Source organism: Phyllobates terribilis, unplaced genomic scaffold (genome assembly GCF_046119375.1).
Source record: "Phyllobates terribilis strain yellow unplaced genomic scaffold, ASM4611937v1 Scaffold_11__3_contigs__length_659146591, whole genome shotgun sequence".
Classification (NCBI taxonomy): Eukaryota; Metazoa; Chordata; class Amphibia; order Anura; family Dendrobatidae; genus Phyllobates; species Phyllobates terribilis.
Window position 1 is genome coordinate 165,391,793 of NW_027362771.1, and position 19,817 is coordinate 165,411,609.

At 40.2% G+C, this 19,817-nt stretch overlaps 1 protein-coding gene across 3 annotated transcripts in view; it reads right to left on the reverse strand.

Annotated features, from left to right (window-relative positions):
- PTPRR (protein tyrosine phosphatase receptor type R) overlaps window positions 1–19,817 on the reverse strand; it is a 315,415-nt gene that overhangs the window by 64,165 nt on the left and 231,433 nt on the right. For all 3 annotated transcript variants that reach the window (XM_073651783.1, XM_073651784.1, XM_073651785.1), the window contains 2 exons: window positions 3,088–3,274; window positions 2,495–2,579 (listed from right to left, as the gene is read on the reverse strand). In XM_073651783.1, the coding sequence (XP_073507884.1) occupies window positions 2,495–2,579; window positions 3,088–3,274 (272 nt within the window). The remainder of the gene's footprint in view (window positions 1–2,494; window positions 2,580–3,087; window positions 3,275–19,817) is intronic.

The following is a 19,817-nucleotide window of genomic DNA, read 5'->3' on the forward strand; positions in this document are numbered from 1 at the left end:
TTATCCATCATGCACAACCATCAGGGAGACATCTGATTGTGTCCACATTTATTCGGAAGCAGGACAATGACCCCAAACATACAGCCTATATCTTTAAAAATTATCATCTGTGTAAATAAAAACAAAGAGTCCTGGAAGTGAAGATAAGGCCCCCATAGAGCCCTGATCTCAACATCATTGAGTCTGTCTGGGATTGAATGAAGAGGCAGCAGGATTTGCCAATCCTACATACACAGAAGATCTGTGGTTAGTTCTCCAAGATGTGTGGAACATCTTCCCTGTCAAGTTTCTTCAAAAACTGTGGAATTGATGCTGCTTTAAACGCAAAAGGTGGTCACACCAAATAATGACTTGGCTTGATTTATATTTCTGTTTGGTTCTTTCATTTTGCATTTTCTTAATTGATAAAAATAAACTATTAACACCAGTGATAGGGAAATTGATTTGCAGAACCCTGATTCAGCAGCCTGGTCAGTATTTTGTGTCAGCTGGATGAGAGCCCTGCAATTTGCTGTTTAACTGATGAAATCCACAACCATCAATGTGGCATTATGCACACATTGTCAGGTAAGTGGCAATTCGCAGGCCTTCCATCCAGCGGTCACGAGAATACTGATCTGGCTGTTGGACCAAATCAATTCTCCCATCTCTAGTTAACATTTCTAATTTTGAAAGCATCCAACTTCTCTCTCAACCCCTTTTTTTACCCTGCCTTGATAACTGTCCCATTATCATATTGCCTCTTTCCCATACTTTATTTCATTAAATAAGGGGAATATTATATCTTTATGCTCCTTACTGATACATGACTTTAAAAGAAATGTGACATTGTCTTCTTTCTAGAAACTTCATATTTATAAAGAATGTTATGTAGAATTGCAACCTCTAGTGGACATATAAAGAACCTCAACAACACTGCATATCCTGTCCTTCTACTAATAAATAGAACAAAGGCAACCAATACTCAACTTCTCATGCATGGTCATATGTATATATATATATATATATATATATATATATATATATATATATATATATAATATGTACACTGTGATTCATGAGGTTTTCAAAGTATTTTGCAAACAGTGAATCTTTCCAAAACATCACCTTCTTGGGAAGATCAATACCAGGAACACCCCATATATACACCAGATTTGTATGTATTATATCTTCACGCCCCCTTTGTCCAGTGTATTTTGGACATCTTCTTTGAAAAGACCACCCCTTTAGAAACTTTGGATGGTCAATTCAAAGAAGTTTCAATGTACAGTATATATTTATATCAGTACAGTATACTTTAAAGAGGTTTTAAGGGGTTTTCTCATTATTGATTTTTAGTAGCGCACTGCTAACATGTCTCTAGGCTTCCTGCTTGCCAGTGGGCATTGCGCTAATGATGATAAACAGTTTGGTCTGGTGACATGGCTGAGCTGCTGGCCTGAACTGTGTGATCTCAGATGCTGCAAGCAGAAGCTTTGCCTCTACAGCGCTAGAGAAACGAAAGATCACTGAAGATGACCAGCTTCAGAGCAGCACTTACAAGCGCTACTGGAAAGTGCTCCGAGCCTAGGAAATGAGCCACCATTGATAGACTGTAACGATGAACGAAAAACCTAGACAATAAGCAGTAAACAGAAACATTAAAAATCCTTCGAGAATGGAGAGGATTTTTAATAACAAGTAAGCTTTTCCTCTGCAACATCAAAGGAGCACAGGTCACTGAAACTGGCTGGGCCTAGCGATCCAGCAGCACTTTAAAGCTGTATAACAAAGATCTTGCATGTCTTCATCTAGGAAACCTGCTATATAAGACAGACTGCAGAGGTGGCCAATAATCTTGTCTATGAGCTGTATAGCATAAACATTTTTGGCTCTTGAGAAGGGAGAAGATTTGTAATGAGAGGTAAATTGCAAAGTTGCACTTTGCACATTTACCTGGGTAATGAGATGTGACAATTATTTTAAGATTTTTGGTTTATGAAAACTTGACATAGTCCACTAGCAAATGGGTGGAAGGAATAACATTCATTAGTTAAAACATTTTTAGGAAATTAAAGGAGCTTTCCATGGACTAAGATATTGATCCACAGGACAGGTAATCAACAGCAGACTTGTAGGGGCCAAAATATACGTATGTATATATATATTTATGTACTGTATACAGTACTCAAGTGTTTCATGCAGCTACAGAAATGTTTCATCCTTTGTACTGTAGTACCCTTGCCATAGTAAAAAGTTTAGAATACATGATTTAAAGAACCAGAAGTACCAGAAGTAGCTTGAAGCTTCTATGCTACAAACTAACATCTCTGCCACGGCCCTGCTACCTACCCCATGCATTATTTAATTATTGTGCCTTCTTATGCCCCCTTGTGTGATCAGTAATCATAGTTAGGCAGTGTAGGGTGGGATGAAGTCAGAAGAAGACTATTTAAAATATACCTAAATAGTTATGATCACTTCCTTATTACTGCCCACCATTCACACAACTTACTTGGCAATATAGTTTTGTAGCGGTTTTTGGTTCCATGACTTGGAATGTCAATTTCTTTGGGATCCATGAAATTCATCGGTATTTCCTGATAAAAATAAAATACAATGCCATGAAGTGACTGCTACTTACACAATCTTGTGAACATTGCTTATTATCAGTAATGTATTGTGATATGTCTCAGGTATTGTTTGGATCATTCTTGTGAAAATATCTCGACTTCTATGGCTATCATTCACTGAAAATACCAATTTTACTGTTTAAAGTGTCCAAAAATCTGATTCCAAATTATCTTCCCAGAAAAATCTATAAATAACATTCATAAAGTCATTACTTGAGAAAACTGGAGATATTCCCCATTGTGCTAGCATTCCTCATGACTGCTCACGTAGGTTTAACATTATGTATTATTTCAATACACTTTCTATAGAATATATAAATCTCAAACTTTAGCATTTTACTAAATTGCTAAAGATTCATAAATATTCAAAAATAAGATATTTTACAGAAGACAAGTCTTAAAAATATTGATTTAATAGGATGAAACTATGGTATTCCAACATCACAGGTCAAAACTTCATGTCAGTTACTCCTACCATAAATTCTGTATGAAGCAAATGGGAGCTTTGAACAACATCATTCAGCTTTTGTCTGGTCAGAACACGGCTGGCTGTTTGGAGGTACTCAATGGCTACTTTCTCTCTTGGTGTTGGAGCCACATTGAAAGGTTCTACCATTCCTAATCCACTCATATCCAACGTAAGTGAAACATTGGATCCTCTCCTGGAATAGAACAAAATATGGCATTGGTAATTCTAATATCTGTAAATAACATTTTGCTTTGTGTCAACCCTATTAAGCAGTACAACACTATACAGTAGATGTGTATCCATCTACCTGAACATGAATATAGAAAGTCATCAACATGCTGTGAAAAGTGATAAGACTACAGAAAAGGAAAATGTACAAATAGATACTGTATCAATATATATCAATTTTCTATAAGAATCTGGCAAAACAACTGTCATGAAGTGCAATATACAATTTCCCTAAGTTCCCCCAGGAGGTGTTCTTACCTATAATTGTTGTGTTCTGAACACAACCTCTATTTAAGCCTCCAGAAATGACGTGGAAGTTGCCATTGGCATCCCCTGAGCTAGCACAAATCAGATTCATATAGGAAATCCGAGTCGATGGTAAAATGGTAAAAAACAGAGTGACAGTTGTGGAGCTACAGCCACTTGAATTTACTCCACTGGAACATTCATGTTGCGCCCAATTCATCAAATCTTTTACCACAGAATTGTGGAGTAAAAAGCTTTAAAAAGTCATAAAATGTTGGTGCAACTCGAGGCTTCCCTAAAATTTGGTTACATTTGACAGTCTCATGCTATTTCTGTCCAGGGCAGGATGGTGGCGCGGCAACTCCCACTCATCAAATTCTTGACGAGCGGCATCACTTCTTACAAAACAAATCTTACACCAGTCGAAAACTGCACACAGAGAGGCGCATGGCACTTTTTTTTTTAGACACGCCAGATTCATTCATTCATTTGCCTCTTAAAGAATCAGGATCGCCCCCAGTATGCCTCTTCAACAAGATCGTCACAAACAATTCCAGTCTGAATCAGAGCCATGGTCTCTTTATTGAAGTGACTATTCGTTTCGGGGTCACAATGAACTCTTCATCAGCCCAAAAATATATAAAACATATATGTAATTGTCCTGAGGAAGGGGTAGCGACCCTGAAACATGTATACACATCAATAAAGAGACTATATGAATGTTTCATTGCAGTTAATTTGAGTGAATGTAGTGCGGCAGCTGTCACACAGATTTTACCATCTTCGATTTGAACATTTTATAAGGGACACTTTGCAAGTATGTCATGTTACTTAGAAGTACATAAAACTTCACAATAGTCTGAAAATTCAATATAGTGAATATAGAATCCATGTCCAGTATTTACACAATTTAACATGTAAAGAGAGATGATGGCTGCTCTTTGCTGACTGTACGTCAATCAATTTCAAAATCTGATAAACACAAATTTATTAAGGAAATTTATAGCTAGCAATTATTAGCTAAATTGGATGGTATTGTTCTATATGTGCTAAACCTGTTTTCTGTTTGGGTTTCAGGACACAAATAATGCACTAAAAATATAAAAATATATATTTTGTAGGCCCTGTAATAGTTTCTATTCCTTGAACAGCATTACATTAATATTTCATCAGCTATCTAAGCTTCAGACACCCAGAGTGTTGAACTAGGAACTGTATGTTTGTGTTTGCCTATTGCTGCTTTGATAAAATTAATGCCCTTTTAGGTTTGGAATGTCAGAACAGGGAGTAACTTCCTCCATATGATGTCACCCTATAGTCCCGTTGCTTCATCTCGGATGGCTGGGTAGTGATGAGTTTCAAATGCAAATATCCGGATGGGTGGGAGACATTAGATGTAGGTTAACACATCCAAATGAAAGAATTATTTCCATTTATGAGCATTTATAGATAGAATAATTTAGGGTTGTAATATTAGTCCTGTCCCAATAACGTTATTTTGAATGGGGCAAAAGGTGGGTGATTTGAACTTTTATATATTTTTAAAAACATTTTTTTTCTACTTTTTACTTGCTTCTATAGTTCCCTTTGGAGATTTGAAGTTGTGATCATCCGATAACTTGTGCTACACAAAGCAGGGCTTCAGCCTTGCTATGTGTAACAAAAATCATCATCTCCTATGAACACTAGCCACTGGCTGGCGTTCATAGGAGATCTGCAATGACAAGCAAGGGGGTGTTCTGCAGACCCCTGGCTGTCATGCCCACCCATCGGCGCCCCGCGATCATGTGACAGGGGCGCCGATGGACGGGGTTTTGACGCGCTTCCAGGAAGTGTGAGTTAAATGCCGCTGTCAGAGATTGACAGCGACATTTAACATATTAACAGCCATGAGTGGATAGCGATGCCACCCGCGTCTGTTAGGAGCACATGACAGCTGATCAAATCAACTGTCATGTGCCTGAAAAGATGCGGGCTCAGTGCCGGAGCAAGCATCAAATGCCGGGACTTGACCTATGACGTACCTATACGTCATAGGTCGTGAAGGTGTTAAACTACTTGAATGTTGCTTTAGCAGTATGCTTTGGGTCATTGTCTTGTTGAAAGGCGAACCTCCGTCCCAGTCTCAAATCACTGACAGACTGAAAAAGGTTTTGCTTAAGAATATCCCTATATTTCATACCATCCATCTTCCCCTCGACTCGGACCATTTTCCCTGTCCCTGTTGCCGAAAAATAACAGGGTGTTCTTGGGGTGATGAGCTGTGTTGGTTTGGCGCCAGACATGGAATTTACCTTGGCGGCCAAAAAGTTAAATTTTGGTCTCATCTGGCCTTACAATTTTTGTGTGTGAGTAAAGGCTTTTTTTCTGCCCACTCTTCCATAAAGGCCACCTCTATGGAGTGTACAGCTTTTTGTGGTCATATGGACAGATACTCCAGTCTCTGCTTGGGAACTCTGCAGCTCCTTCAGTGTTACACTTGATGTCTGTGCTGCCTCTCTGATTAATGCCTCCTTGCCCGGGCTGAGGTTTTTGGCGGGCGACCCTCACTTGGCAGGTTGCTTATAGTACCATGTTCTCCCCATTTGATGATAATGGATTTGATTGTGCTCCGGGTGATCATTAGAGGTTGAGATATTTTTTATAGCCCAACCCTGACTTTTACTTCTCAACAACTTTGTCCCTGACATGTTTGGAGATCTCCTTGGTCTTCATGGTGTTGTTCGGTTAGTGGAGCCTCTTGCTTAATGGTGTTGCAGCCTCTGTGGCCTTTCAGAAAAGATGTGTATATACTGACCGACCATGTGACACTTTATTGCACACAGGTTGACTTCCTTTCACTAAGCATGTGACTTATGAAGGTGATTGCTTGCACCAGAAATTTTTAGGGGCTTCAACACAAATGGGGTGAAAGCACATGCAAATTTTTAGCTATTCGATCTAATAAATTTAATGTATGCCTAAATTTTTCTCATTTCACTTCACAAACTTAAACTATTTAGTGCGGATTACAAAATATGTAAACACAGGTAGTAAAGTAACAAAATAGGTAAAACGCCAAGGGGGGAATACTTTCACAAGCCACTATATATATGTCTTACAACAGAATCAGCACTAGCGATGGAGAAAAGTCTTAGCTCTAATAAAGTAGTATTCCGGATCTGCTAGAAGTTTTACAAAGGATAAGTTACTCATGACATTTTCATGCCACCTCTAGCATCATACATTTTCACGTGACAGTAAAATGTATATTCTGTGAGGCCCCATAATGACATATTTTAGCTACACCCAATAATAGGAAACCTATGTTATAAATCAACCCAGTTTATGATAAAAAGTTTCTAAAGAGCTAATATAGAAAAAATAACTTTCTTAATATTTACATTAGCTATGGATACAGTTACACTCTTATCATATAATGGGAGCTAAATAAATAATATTTAGATGCCTTAACCCGCCTTAAGTTACAAAACTCAGCAGGTCACCACCAGCTAAGGAAACTCTCTTGACAAGTATTTCTAGACTAAGATTCAAGCAATCAGTATCTGGGGGGGACAGGAATCGCTTTATATCCTGTGGCGGAAAGCAGTTGACATAAGAGCAATTTCAGCTTTCTCTCTTTTAATCACACTTTCTTATGTATTGCCAACTAGTTCCTGTTTCTACCCTAAGCAACTCTTTATGACACCGCCAGGGAAACAGAGTATTTAACATCTTGATGCTTAGTCAACCTCATCATTTCCTGAAGATTAACCCACTGATCAAACCAAATTTTATCGCAATCGCCATCAATTTTTTAGTGATATAAATCCTCTCAATTCTTTATGCAGTTCTTAACCCTTCATATTTTGTTGGATAGAATGAATGTTGGAGAGTGCACAGCTTTTAAGTTTAAGAATCTATTTCATGAAACTATTGTGAGCAAATCCAACCTACTCATTAAATGAGAACATATAGTGAAGGGTAAATTGAGTAAAAAAAATTGTTATAAAATTAAATTTGCAATATATATGGAGTTTATATTATGTTTGATTCTGTATGAATCAGATAGAAAGAAAAGGAAGCATTGTATATGTTCATATAATGATTACGCAGCACCATATTCTCTGGAATTTTCTGTACAATGTAGAGGGATGCAGCAGGCAGGGTTGCAGCTAAAGTTGCCCACATATTAGTAAAAAAGGGTGGTATATGTATGGATGATAATTTTAACATAAAACCCTTATAGTGGACAGTTTCTAAATTCCAAAATTGACCATATTTAAAGACTAATAATTACTAGATGGTGGCCCGATTCTAACGCATCGGGTATTCTAGAATATGTATGTGGCCGACCGGGTGCGACTAATCAGCGAAGCAGTATTTAAATGGGTTGTGCACTACTTTAAATTAACCGCCCAAAGTATTCCCCCGGGGCCCCTAATGAATTTTGTAATTACGTCATGTTGTCAATACTGCTTGTGACAACATCGTTGACCATGCATAGCCAGCACGTAATTCCCCCGGCTTAAGCCGGCTCTTGCTTCCGCTTACATCACGACTATTTGCGGCTGCAGCCAGGGGTCTCCTGTTCCGCGTACCACGGTGCCGGTCATCTCCTGGCTGCATCGCCGCTGACCTCCATGCGGCTAGGGCCGCTGATCTCCCGACGGCAAGTATGAAGGGAGGACCGGGGAGCGAGCCCGCCAGTCGGGGTACTTCTGCTGCGAGCAGCCGGGAGATGACCGGTCGGCTAGCACTGGTCATCTCCCGGCTGCGTCGCCGCTGATCTCCCGACGGTGGCCTGCGTGTTTCAAATCCAGCGCCAATTCGCGGCCGGACTGCGCTCGTTGCTGATTGGTGGCGGCTGCCGACCGCGACCAATCAGGACAGTGGTGTTTTAAATTTCGCGCCAATATCGGTGGCCGCGACCAATCAGCGAGCCATGTTAGTGAGGACCGGGGAGCAGCGCTGCCTGTGCGGGTACTTCCGCTGCGAGCAGCCGGGAGATCAGCGGCTAGCGACGGTCATCTCCCAGCTGCATCGCCGCTGACCTCTATGCGGCTACCGTCGGGAGATCAGCGGCTAGGGCCGCTGATCTCCCGACGGCAAGTGTGAAGGGAGGACTGGGGAGCGGCGCCGCCTAGGCCGCCGGTCGGGGTACTTCTGCTGCGAACAGCCGGGAGATGACCGGCTGGCGCCGGTCATCTCGCGGCTGCGTCGCCGCTGACCTCCGTGCGGCAGATGAGCCGCTAACGGCCGCCATCTTGTTCTGAAATCCCGCGTCGCTGATTGGCCGTGGCTGGACCAATCAGTGACATGGGATTTCCTGGACGGACAGACAGACGGGATAAGCCGATTATATAGTAGATTGTTTCCATGTATTCCATCTATTGCCTAAAAAGTTACACTTCTACCCAATGTATATACTGTTGGTACATGAGCAAGGCAGAAAGCAGTGAATGGTGTGTGGGTAGAGAAAGAAACAGTATAAATATCACAATGTGAACAGGAGATAAAAAACAGAGAAAAGCCAAAATGGACAAGGCCAAATACATGGAAGAAGTAGAATGTAAGATGCTCTTGGCAAAGAAAAAGTCAGTGCAAGAAGCATTAACGACGCTGGTAAAAAAGCAAGCAAAGATGAATTACAGCTTGAACATTATGAAATACAGGGCAAAGGAACATTTCATGCAGAAAAATGAACAGGTTAAAATGTAAAGTCACAGAAAACTGCATAAATTGTGGGGTGGGGAGTTTAAACAATAAGAAAAAATGTAAGAAAGTTGTAGAGAAAATGGGCCAGACACAAACAATCCCAATTAAATGAAGCTCCATCATTTTAACATTATCTACAGTATATGGTCTGTATATTGGAATTAACAAAACAATCAACATTGCGCTTTATAGCCATCAGGTTAAAATGCATATATATAATGATCAATAGATAAAATAAGTGGAAACCATTTTTATATGGGATGTACTGTATATTAACACCTTCACGCCACGTCCAATTTCCGTTTTTGCGTGTGTCCCCCCTTCTTCCCTGAGCCATAACTCTTTTATTTTTCTGTCCACATAGACATATGAGGGCTTGTTTTTTGTGTGATGAGTTGTACTTTTGAATGACACCTTTCATTTTACCACATAGTGTACTCAAAAACAGGAAAAGAATTCCAAGTGCAGTGAAATTGTGAAGAAAAAACAATTCTGACATTGTTTTTTGTGAATTGTTTCCACGGTGTACATTTTGTGGTAAAAATGACCATGCAATTTGATTCTCTTCATCAATACGATTACGGCAATACCAAATATGTCCAGTTTTTTTATATTTTAGTGGTGAAACAAAAATGAGAAATTTGCAAAAAATTAATTTTGGGGTTGTGTCACCATTTTTCGAAACCCATAACACTTTTATTTTTTGATTGATGGGGATGTTTAATGGCTTAATTTTTGCGGACGAGACAATGTTTTTATTAGCACCATGTTGTGATAGATGTGACTTTTTGATTGCTTATTACAGCATTATTTGGGGAACTGCTGAGTCCAAAAAAACTTAATTTTGCTGTTCTTGAATTTTTTCCATTTACGTTGTTTACCGATCGGGTTAATTTTTTTGATAGATCTGACTTTTCTGAATGCGGCGATACCACATATGTGTATTATTATTATTTTTTTAATATCTTTATTTTTAATGGGGGAAAATAGGGAGATTTGAACTTTTAGTTTTTTTTTTTATTCTTTTCATATTTTCCAAAACTTTTTTTTTTACTGATCTTGTTAGCCCCATTAGGAGACTTGAAGATGCGATTGACACAGCATCACTGCATATAGCAGAGATCACAGTCTACTTTGAAGCCCAACCACAGGCAGGGTTTCCAAGGAGCTCCGTAATGACAAGCTTAGGGGTCATCAGCTGACCCCAGCTGTCATAGCAACCCATTGGCAACCCGCGATCACGTCATGTGTGTGCTGATGGGCGGAGTTAATGACACACGAGCACATCAGCATTTAACAAGTTAACAATCGCAGGGGGAGGCGGAATTGTTAGCGGCAGGTCCTGACTGTAATACACAGCCATCACCTGCCGAGTATGGGGTGGGCTCGCTGCGTGAGCCTGCTTCATACACCCGCTTCCCACATGTGCTGTATATATACGGCTAATGTTGTGAATGGGTAAAAGCAGCCCTCCACCCTGACCCTATAAAGTGACTATACATTTCTTATATGTAGTCACCCACTGCTTCCTCCACTCAGTTCCTCCTGCTTCCAAGATTATTTACTTTTCAATCCCAGGGTGGAGGATTGCTTTAAAGTGGTATTCCGGTTGGAGAGAATAAAATGTATTTATTGTATGATGAAAAGTTTAAATTTATACATCATAATAATTTGTAATAATCATTCTCATTTCTCTTGATTTCTCACAATGTTTTAGATCGCGGCTTGCAGTGATTGAATGAATACCTTTATTGCTTATATTAAGAGGGTGAAAAACAGTTCAGTCTGGGCTGGGGTTCACAATGAAGGTTCACATTCAATATCTGCAAGCAGAGATCAAGACAATCCAAGAGGAAAATTGCACAACTTTCCATCATACTGACTAAGCATTATTTCTTGAAACTAGATAGACCCTTTAAAGGGGTTGTCCACTACTTAGACAACCACTTCTTGATCACTATATTTCTCCCATGTAAAATAATAGCAGCTATACTCACCTCTGATGCGGTCACCATTACAGCGATGTTGACACTGGCTTGTATAACAGTTTTGTCACACGAGTCCTGCAGCCGTTTCACTCTCACTTCATTCTAATATAATTGACATCCGGAAGAAGTCAGAGAGCAGCACATGCTCTCACTTTTTCTGGGTGTCAGTTTTGTCCGACGGAAGAAAGAGGGAAGTAGCCGCTGATTGGCTGCAGGGCTCACGTGACATAATAATGTTATGCAAGCCCCGCGAGAGCAGGCTTTGACATCGCCGGACCAGTGCCTGCATTAGAGGTGGGTATAGCTTTTATAATTTTACATGTGGGAAATATGGTGATCTAGAAGGGGTTGTCTGAGTAGTGGACAACCCCTTTAAGCCTAATTTTGCAATGTATGGCAATAAACATGCTTTAATTCAAATCTAATTAATACTTTTTTTTGAAGAAATCCGTGTTCTCATTGTTCAATAATCTCCTGTTTATGTTTATATGCTCATGAGGAGCAAGTGGATGCTGCACTTGGTCTTCTCCTGTTTGTCCAAATATTATCTGCCCTCCACTTGCAACTGGTCTTTGACTGACAGATCACTACTTTTTTTCAGGCAGATTGAGTTCTTTGCTCAATGACTGACGTAATCTAGAAGTGGACTGTGCATGCGTTGCCCTGTGCAATGACAGCACCTTACACAATATTTCGGCCAGAGGAGGCAGGTCCCTGAAAAAGAAGTGACCTGTTAGTCAAAGAGTGGAAGCAGATGAGGGGCGGAAAATACTCAGACAGGCAAGAGAAGACCAAGTACAGTGCCCAGCCCCACTGCACTTGTGCCTCATTAGCATCTGACTTCAATAGCTGATTACTGAAAACAATGATTTCTTAGTAAAAAAGTAAAATGAAGAAATTGAGGTAGCACACCATGTTCTTCCAAAAAATAAAGGTGATTTAATAGTCCATAGTGATGGCGACGTTTCGGTTCAAAATGTGAACCTAGTAAAAAAGTACCAATTTATTCGGCATTAAAGAACCATTATTGCCATTCCTTTACTTTATGACCCAAAATAATGCTGACAGGTCCTCTAAGTTTTATAGGGGATTGGAAAGCTGGGCAATTTGTAAGCATAATATATTTGTTATGAAAAAGGGCAGCCCAGGTAGTCAATGTGTAACGTGCATACATGACACAAGACAGTGACTTCCTGTTTCTGTACAACATGTGGTCGTGGTTCACAGCATCGCTTGAAAATGCTATTGAATATAGTTGTGGACTACTGAAAGTCACTGCCAAGTTATGAAAGAATGTGCATTGTGTTCTAAAATACACTGAAGTATGACATGGAAAAATCGCATTGTGTTTAAAAATATTGCATTGTTCCTAGGTTTCCTAGGTTCCAGACAGAAAACAATTCAGTAAACACACAAATATGCCTGGAACCTACAGCGCTCGAATATTGCCTGCAGCAAATAGCTACAAACCTGTGGACTGCTGCCAAAGAGTGAATGTCCTGACATCAAAATGATGTGAGCCTTTCTGCTAATGGATTTGACAACCTGTGTTAGGGCTTATGCACACTGGCAGAGAGCCTGAATCTCGGGGAAAATACCTCTGTACACATGGAGTCTGATGGATCATGCCAAAATATTCTGTATGCCTCTATTTGAAATGGGAGGCATATGGAGGTACAGAGGAGGACCCACACACCTATATAGAAGCCTTATTACAGATCACTGTGAAATACAGCTGTAATATAGTCATGTGCATGAGCACTAAACGGTGTGTAGCTACTGTGGTAGACAGTCATACAATATTTGTAGCATTGAGATATAAGAATCATAGCAAGGCACAGTACTATATATGCAATACTGTGGTTATATTCTCCGCTAAGGGCACCACAAGAAGTGCCTACTTATGGACTCATACTACAGTCTGTATAGTGCTTTATGGAATATGCAAATTGTCTCTTCAGAGAGGAAGAGGACTTAAACTCTTGTGTCACCTATTTGAAGTAACAATCCTAAAAGTCAATATCAACCCTTTAACAAGCCTTGCCACATGACTTGGGATAAAAGCCAAACCAGAATCTCTATTTGCAGATATGTGTTTCGGGGTGTTGTCCCTCCTCAGTGCAAAGCTTGAGTTCTTATTTGGCTGTATGAGAGGCTTCTGACTGGAGTCTAAAGGGTAACATTTCTCCTTATAGACAGTAACATGCCAGGGTAAGGAGGCTTATAGGCCATGCAATGCTCCTCTGGGAAATTTAATATGCAAATTGACTCCTTTAATTATATTGTCACTTATTGGTATGAAAAACAGGGTAACCTTTAATAAACCTTATACAACAGGAACATCAGAACTTTTTCAGCACAAATACTACATTTTATGTAGAGCTGTGTTACATGTGTACATTCCTTATATCTTGAATTGCCATTCCATTTTCTCAGTTCCTGGAATAGCATCTAGAAAAATATGGTATAAAATATCCTGGCTTTCTTATCACAAGCTGTCTTCCATGTATTACATTGCTTACACAGCAGATAGAGGAGCTTGTTTAAAGCATAGCCAAAAAGGAAGAGTGGAAGAAGGGTGGAGCCAGATATGTACAATCAGCAGGGGACTGAGCAGGGTTTCCTCTCACCTTGGGAACTGCATTGATTGGTACTGCTATTTCCTGTGTGTAGAAAACACAACCAGTAGCAACAGAAGTAACAGGACAAAGTGCACGATAAGCAGCCTAGAAGCAACATGCACGCTGTACCTTTGTTTCAAGTAACAGCCAGTAATTCTGTGCAAACATCATTGTACGTGCTAATATGCTTCTAATAACATGTTTTCCTTTCTTAGCTCTAAGCTGGAAGGTTGCGCGTTTTTCTCACATATCATTTTGTTTCTGCAATTTTTTTGCCAAAAATACTGCAGCAAGATGTTACATGAAAATCTATAGCAATATGTAAAACACACTATAAACATTGCTTTTTTGTTTATGGCATTGTTTTGGGGTCAGTTATGTTTTTGTTTTTTTTTTAAAAACGCTTTATGCTCTATGTATAGTATTTTTTTCTGGGACTCTTCCTATGGGATTCTTAAGAAGACTTAAAAAATGGCATTTTATAAATGTTTCAAGGGAGAAAAAGAAAAGTCAAAGACATGGTCTCCAATGTAGAATTAAAACAATAACGTTTCTTAGAACAACCGGAAAAAATGTGATACACCTTCACACATTTAAAAACAGGACATCCTAATAGGTGTGACCCTTGCTGCTGACCCAAACGGTGAGGTGCAAGCAGAGACAGCTTTGGCTCCGCAGCATCAGAGGAGTAAAGGGTCACTGAAGATGGTCAGACCCAGCGATCCAGCCAGCTTTAGAACAGTGCTTACAAGCTCTATTGAAAGACCTTGCAAGCACTACACTCATTGCCTGGAAGACAAGCCATCTTTGATAGACTGCAACAGTGGCTGTAAACTTTAGCAATGAGCAGTAAACAATAAAAGTAAATATCCATCCATCCTTGGGTGCTAAGATTGTGGTTTAGCCATATGGGGCAAAAGACCTCTAGGTCACATAAAGATGCACCAGATGAAGTATCATCAGTGATGCGAAACAGGTGTTGTGCCGTGTCAGAAGAGTGCCCACTTCTGCTCTATTTTGTGTTATTCCCTTTTGGACTAATAAATAGAACCATTCCTGTTTGGTGAGTGATGCTATTACCTTGTTTTTTTTCTCATTACATCATATAAGAAGACACATGTATCATACATGAAATATAATGAGAGCGACACCCATACAGATTGGGGCCCAGAAGCTTCAAGTTACGTTTGTACCCACACCGATAACCGAAGGAAGCACAGTTCTCTGATTGCATGATCCCAGTGCCTTCGTTACTCATCAGAGATGTATAATATAATATAACATTTGATAAAGAGTTAACCTGTTCTATGTTTTTCAAGTACAGGAAGAACATTAGGCCATGATCTCTAAAGTTTTAATGACATCCTAGAGGAATATTCACTCTTAAAAGCACAAACCCCCAAAGTAATCTAAAACCCAGATGACTATCGTATGCACACACAATCTAGGCCATATGAAAAGGTAAGGAAAACACTATAACCCTAAAGGGAATTGTTTATGCGGTAATTATTACTTTGAAGTGTATCATAAATGGGACAAATTTATGAATTATTTTTGCTGAAAGGACATGTTAATCATGAGATAACGTATGTACAGAAAACTGCAGGCCGTTTTTACATGTAATACACAATCCACTGAGGTACATTTAGTCTGTGGCGCTTATTAACACCAGGATATTTCTGGTAATAAAGATTGTATTGCATTTTTTGCAGTGATATTTACAAAACAACATCAAAATCTTTGTGGTCTCATAAAACCACAGAATTTTGGCTGTGTATGTTAGCATACCAGAATCCTAGTAAATTGGAACATAAAAAAAAATATTTATTTTAAATATATGCAAGTATCATAAAGAATGCCTGTCTTATGGGGGACCTTTCATTTCCCTGACATATCTGTTTTGGTAAATATTTGTATTTTCCATAAAATACCAATTCTGCAATGTAATTTCTTGGAAGTGTGTGCTATGATGTTCCTATGCGATTCCTCCTGGAAACTTATGAATTAATTGACAACTGGGTGTTAGGCTATGTGCCCACGTAGCAGATTTGATGCAGAGCGTTTTTGCCTCTCTCTGGCAGAAAAAAACGCATGCAGATTTACATGCGTTTTTTCTGCCAGAGAGAAGTGTTTTTTCAGCTTTTTTACATGCGTTTTCGCATGCGTTTTTTCAAGCACTTTTCCAAGTGATTTTGAGCATCACTTGGAAAAGTGCTTGACAAGTTGGTCACACAATATAAATCCATGCAACCGGCCAACTTAGATGCTTTAAATGCTGCATCTATAGTAAAAAAAAAAAAGAATTAAAAAGTTAAAAATAAAAAAAACCTGTATACTCACCTCTCCAGTCTCCTCTCGGCGGCGATCCTCTCTCCTCGGCGTCCCGCGGTGAACTTGCAGGACCTGTGGTGACGTCATTTAGTCAGCTGATGGTCACGCGACCATCACCTGATCGCTGATGTCAGCGGTTGCGTGACCATCAGCTGACTAAATGACGTCACCGCAGGTCCTGCAAGTTCAGCGCGGGACGCCGAGGAGAGAGGATCGCCGCCAGGAGCAGACCGGAGAGGTGAGTATACAGGGTTTTTTTCATTTTTAACTTTTTTATTTCTTTTTTTCACCGCGTGGTAGCTGGAATGAAGAAGACTTGTAGTCTCCTCTTCATCCCAGGTACCACATGCACCACGATTACACTGCAAATTCGCGGCCATTGAATTTAATTGAAACACAGCAAATCCACATATACCTGCGGGTTTGCTGCGTTTCAATGTTCCTTAATGGCCGCGAATTTGCAGCGTAATCACGGTAGAAATGGTCATGCTGCGTTTTGCAACGCAATACGAATTTGGCGAGCTAATTAGCGCATCATGTGCACAGCGCATCCGAATTCACATTGCTTTGCATGGCAGATGGTTTTACAAGCGTTTTCGCAGTGTTTTCGCGGCCGTAAAAACGCCGCAAAAACGCTACAAAAACGCTACGTGGGCACATGGCCTTACTGTTCTCCTTAACAGAGGGTGTTTGTCCTCACACAGACAGCATTAATTGGACATTGTGGGAGAGTACGCAGAGATGCTTCCTACTGGTAATATCTAGTTGTCAATTTATTCATAAATTCCTTGAAGAAATAGTAGAGAAACAGTACAACTCAGAGTAATATTAAAAATGCTTCAGAATTGTTATTTCACAGTGAATGATTTGCCCAAACAAATAGGGCTACTAACCAAAGTAAATTACTATTGATAAGGGAGGTTATCCCCCATTCATAAGGATAACAGATAATTTCCTGACCGTCTGGCCACTGGGACCCCCCACTGATCCCAGGAATGAGGCTCCGAAGAGCCCTGTCTGAATGGAGTGTAGGTCAAGCATGCAGACATCTGCTCCATTCATCCTCAAAGGGACTGTCCCATAAAGAATGAATGGAGCAGAATTGTGCATGCTCAACCTGTGATTTATTGCAAATATCTGTCATGAGAGCATCACATTTTTAATATTAAAAATCATCTTATGGTGGTGTTAAAACAACAAGCAACAGATATTCACCTAGGGACCCTGCCACTCCGCCAAACAGCTGACTGTAACCCCCACTTGTCTCCTCGCTTCTTCTCCTGGTGGGGGACATCTTGTAACCTCTGCAGCTAACCAGCGGCCCCTGATCTGCTGAAGCCTTCACATTTTCTTTACTAATTTTCTAAAACACCCATAATGGATTTTCAAACGACAAGTGTTGAGTGTGCCTAACCAGTTTCTCCTTAGTCTGAACAGCACACCAATACTTTCTCCTTGAGTATAATCAGTTAATGTAGTTTTGGCACACAAAACCATTGAGAAAGTGGAAGTTTTTCTTAAACTTGTCATTCAGTAAAAAATCGACCTATCTTACTAGTGAGAAATGACCCTAACCCAGGGACACATTTCTGGATTATGCATGGTAGGCACACTTCTATGGGCAGCTCTGCTTGAAGCATGCTGATACAGTCACACTAGAGTTCCTGACAGTAGAAGCTGACATCTGCTTCTTGTTTTTCCAACACTGATATCTGTTAGAAGTGATTGATGCAGAAACAGGAACTTCTTGCATCAGCCAGGATGAGACTTACTGAGCTAGTGAACATAAGAGAAAGTTCTGCTGTGACTTTTGGGAGAAGGGAGACCCTACTGTAGCTATTGGACAAGAGGATACTGGTGGAAGGCAGGAGCCCTGCTATGACTGTTGGGGGAGAGGGGCACTACTGTGACTAGTAAACATCAGAGGAACTACTGTAATAGTGATGGACTGTTCTGCTGCATTCCTACCCCTGAAGACAACAATCGCGCTATGTGTATAGTGTTATGCCGTTTCATATGTTATATTAATAGTGATGTAAGCCTTTCATATTGTATGATGGTAATGTACAGCATATAAGAGTGTAAAGAGTAAGACTATGTTCACACATGTTGGGTTTTCAGCGTTTTTTGCTGCAGATTTTTATGCAAATTTTCAAAAAAGTTTTGCAGTACCAGCAAAGTCTATGAGAAACCAGAATTCTCTGTACGCACATCATGTTTTTTTTTGTTGTTGCGTATTTTGTGCCTTGGTTGGGTTTTTGGAAAATAGAGAATGTCACTTCTTTCAGAGTTTTTTTTCACCCATAGGAAGTAATGGGTGGTGAAAAATATGCTGAAAAAACACACCAAAATTAGCATCAGCGTTTTTTCAGCGTTTTTGATTGCAAACTAGAATGGGGTTCTTTTTTTCACAGAACTTTATGTACAGTGGGTACGGAAAGTATTCAGACCCCTTTAAATTTTTCACTCTTTGTTTCACTGCAGCCATTTGGTAAATTCTAAAAAGTTCTTTTTTTTCTCATTAAAGTACACTCTGCACCACATCTTAACTGAAAAAAACAGAAATGTAGAAATTTTTGCAAATTTATTAAAAAAGAAAAACTGAAATATCAGAACTAGTAGACCTTGTGATGAGCCAACTTGTTGACTGATATTTTGCCTGGACGTCCACCTCTTGGCTTTTGAATGGATGGACCGACTTTATTTCATATTCTTCCAACTGTCACGGTGCTCACATGCAGTTTGGCAATTTTCTTGGCTGAGAAACAGCTATCGATGAGCTGGATGATGCTGTTTCTCTTTTATTTGGAAATCTTCTTCATGAGTGCTCCTCGATTCAAACCAGTGACCTTTTCCTTGGGAATCAACCTACTAACACACTGAGCTATTAGGGAATGTGCCAACAGGTTTTATTTTGTAAAATGATGGTAGTCTCACGTTCAAAGCAGTAGTGGATGGTGAGATATGGAGCCTGAAAATCAAAAGTTCAAAATATTGTTACCCTTTTGCTCTTCACTGTAACTAGCCCAGTGTGTGGGGACTAGTGTTAGTAAAGAATGGGCACTTCCTAGTAGTGAGTCAGATAGGGAAGTACCGTGACAAGGTCAAGTTCAGGTGCAGTGGGCTGCTAGGGCCAGCATGTGCCAGTTGTTCGAAGCAGTGGGAAGCCCTACTGGAATCTTGAGCGGATGCCCCTGTCGCATCCGGAGCCCAAGGTCTGGTGTAGAGGTTGGCGGGCACATTGTGTCCTCAGGCGTATAGTGAAAGATGAACATGGACCCGTGTAGATGTAAGCTAGGGGATCCCGTGTGCACTGCTGAAGTGGACAGGAAATCCCTGAGGCTGACTGAGTCAGTGGGATTAGGGACAGTCCAGGACAAATGAGTGGTAGAGCTGAAGATGCATTGTACTAAGAAAGTAACAAATATGAAGTGCTGTGCCCTATCCCACATGCTACACCCTGGTGAACTTGAACTGACCAGTAAACGTTTGCTTTTTTGCAATGAACTTGGTGTCCCTTGAATTGTGTGGGGCGGCTCCTGAGGATGAAGGCCTGGAGACAGCGGAGGCCTGTGCTTATAAGTGAGTGTGATGCACCCCACACCTGACAGCACACTGTGACTGG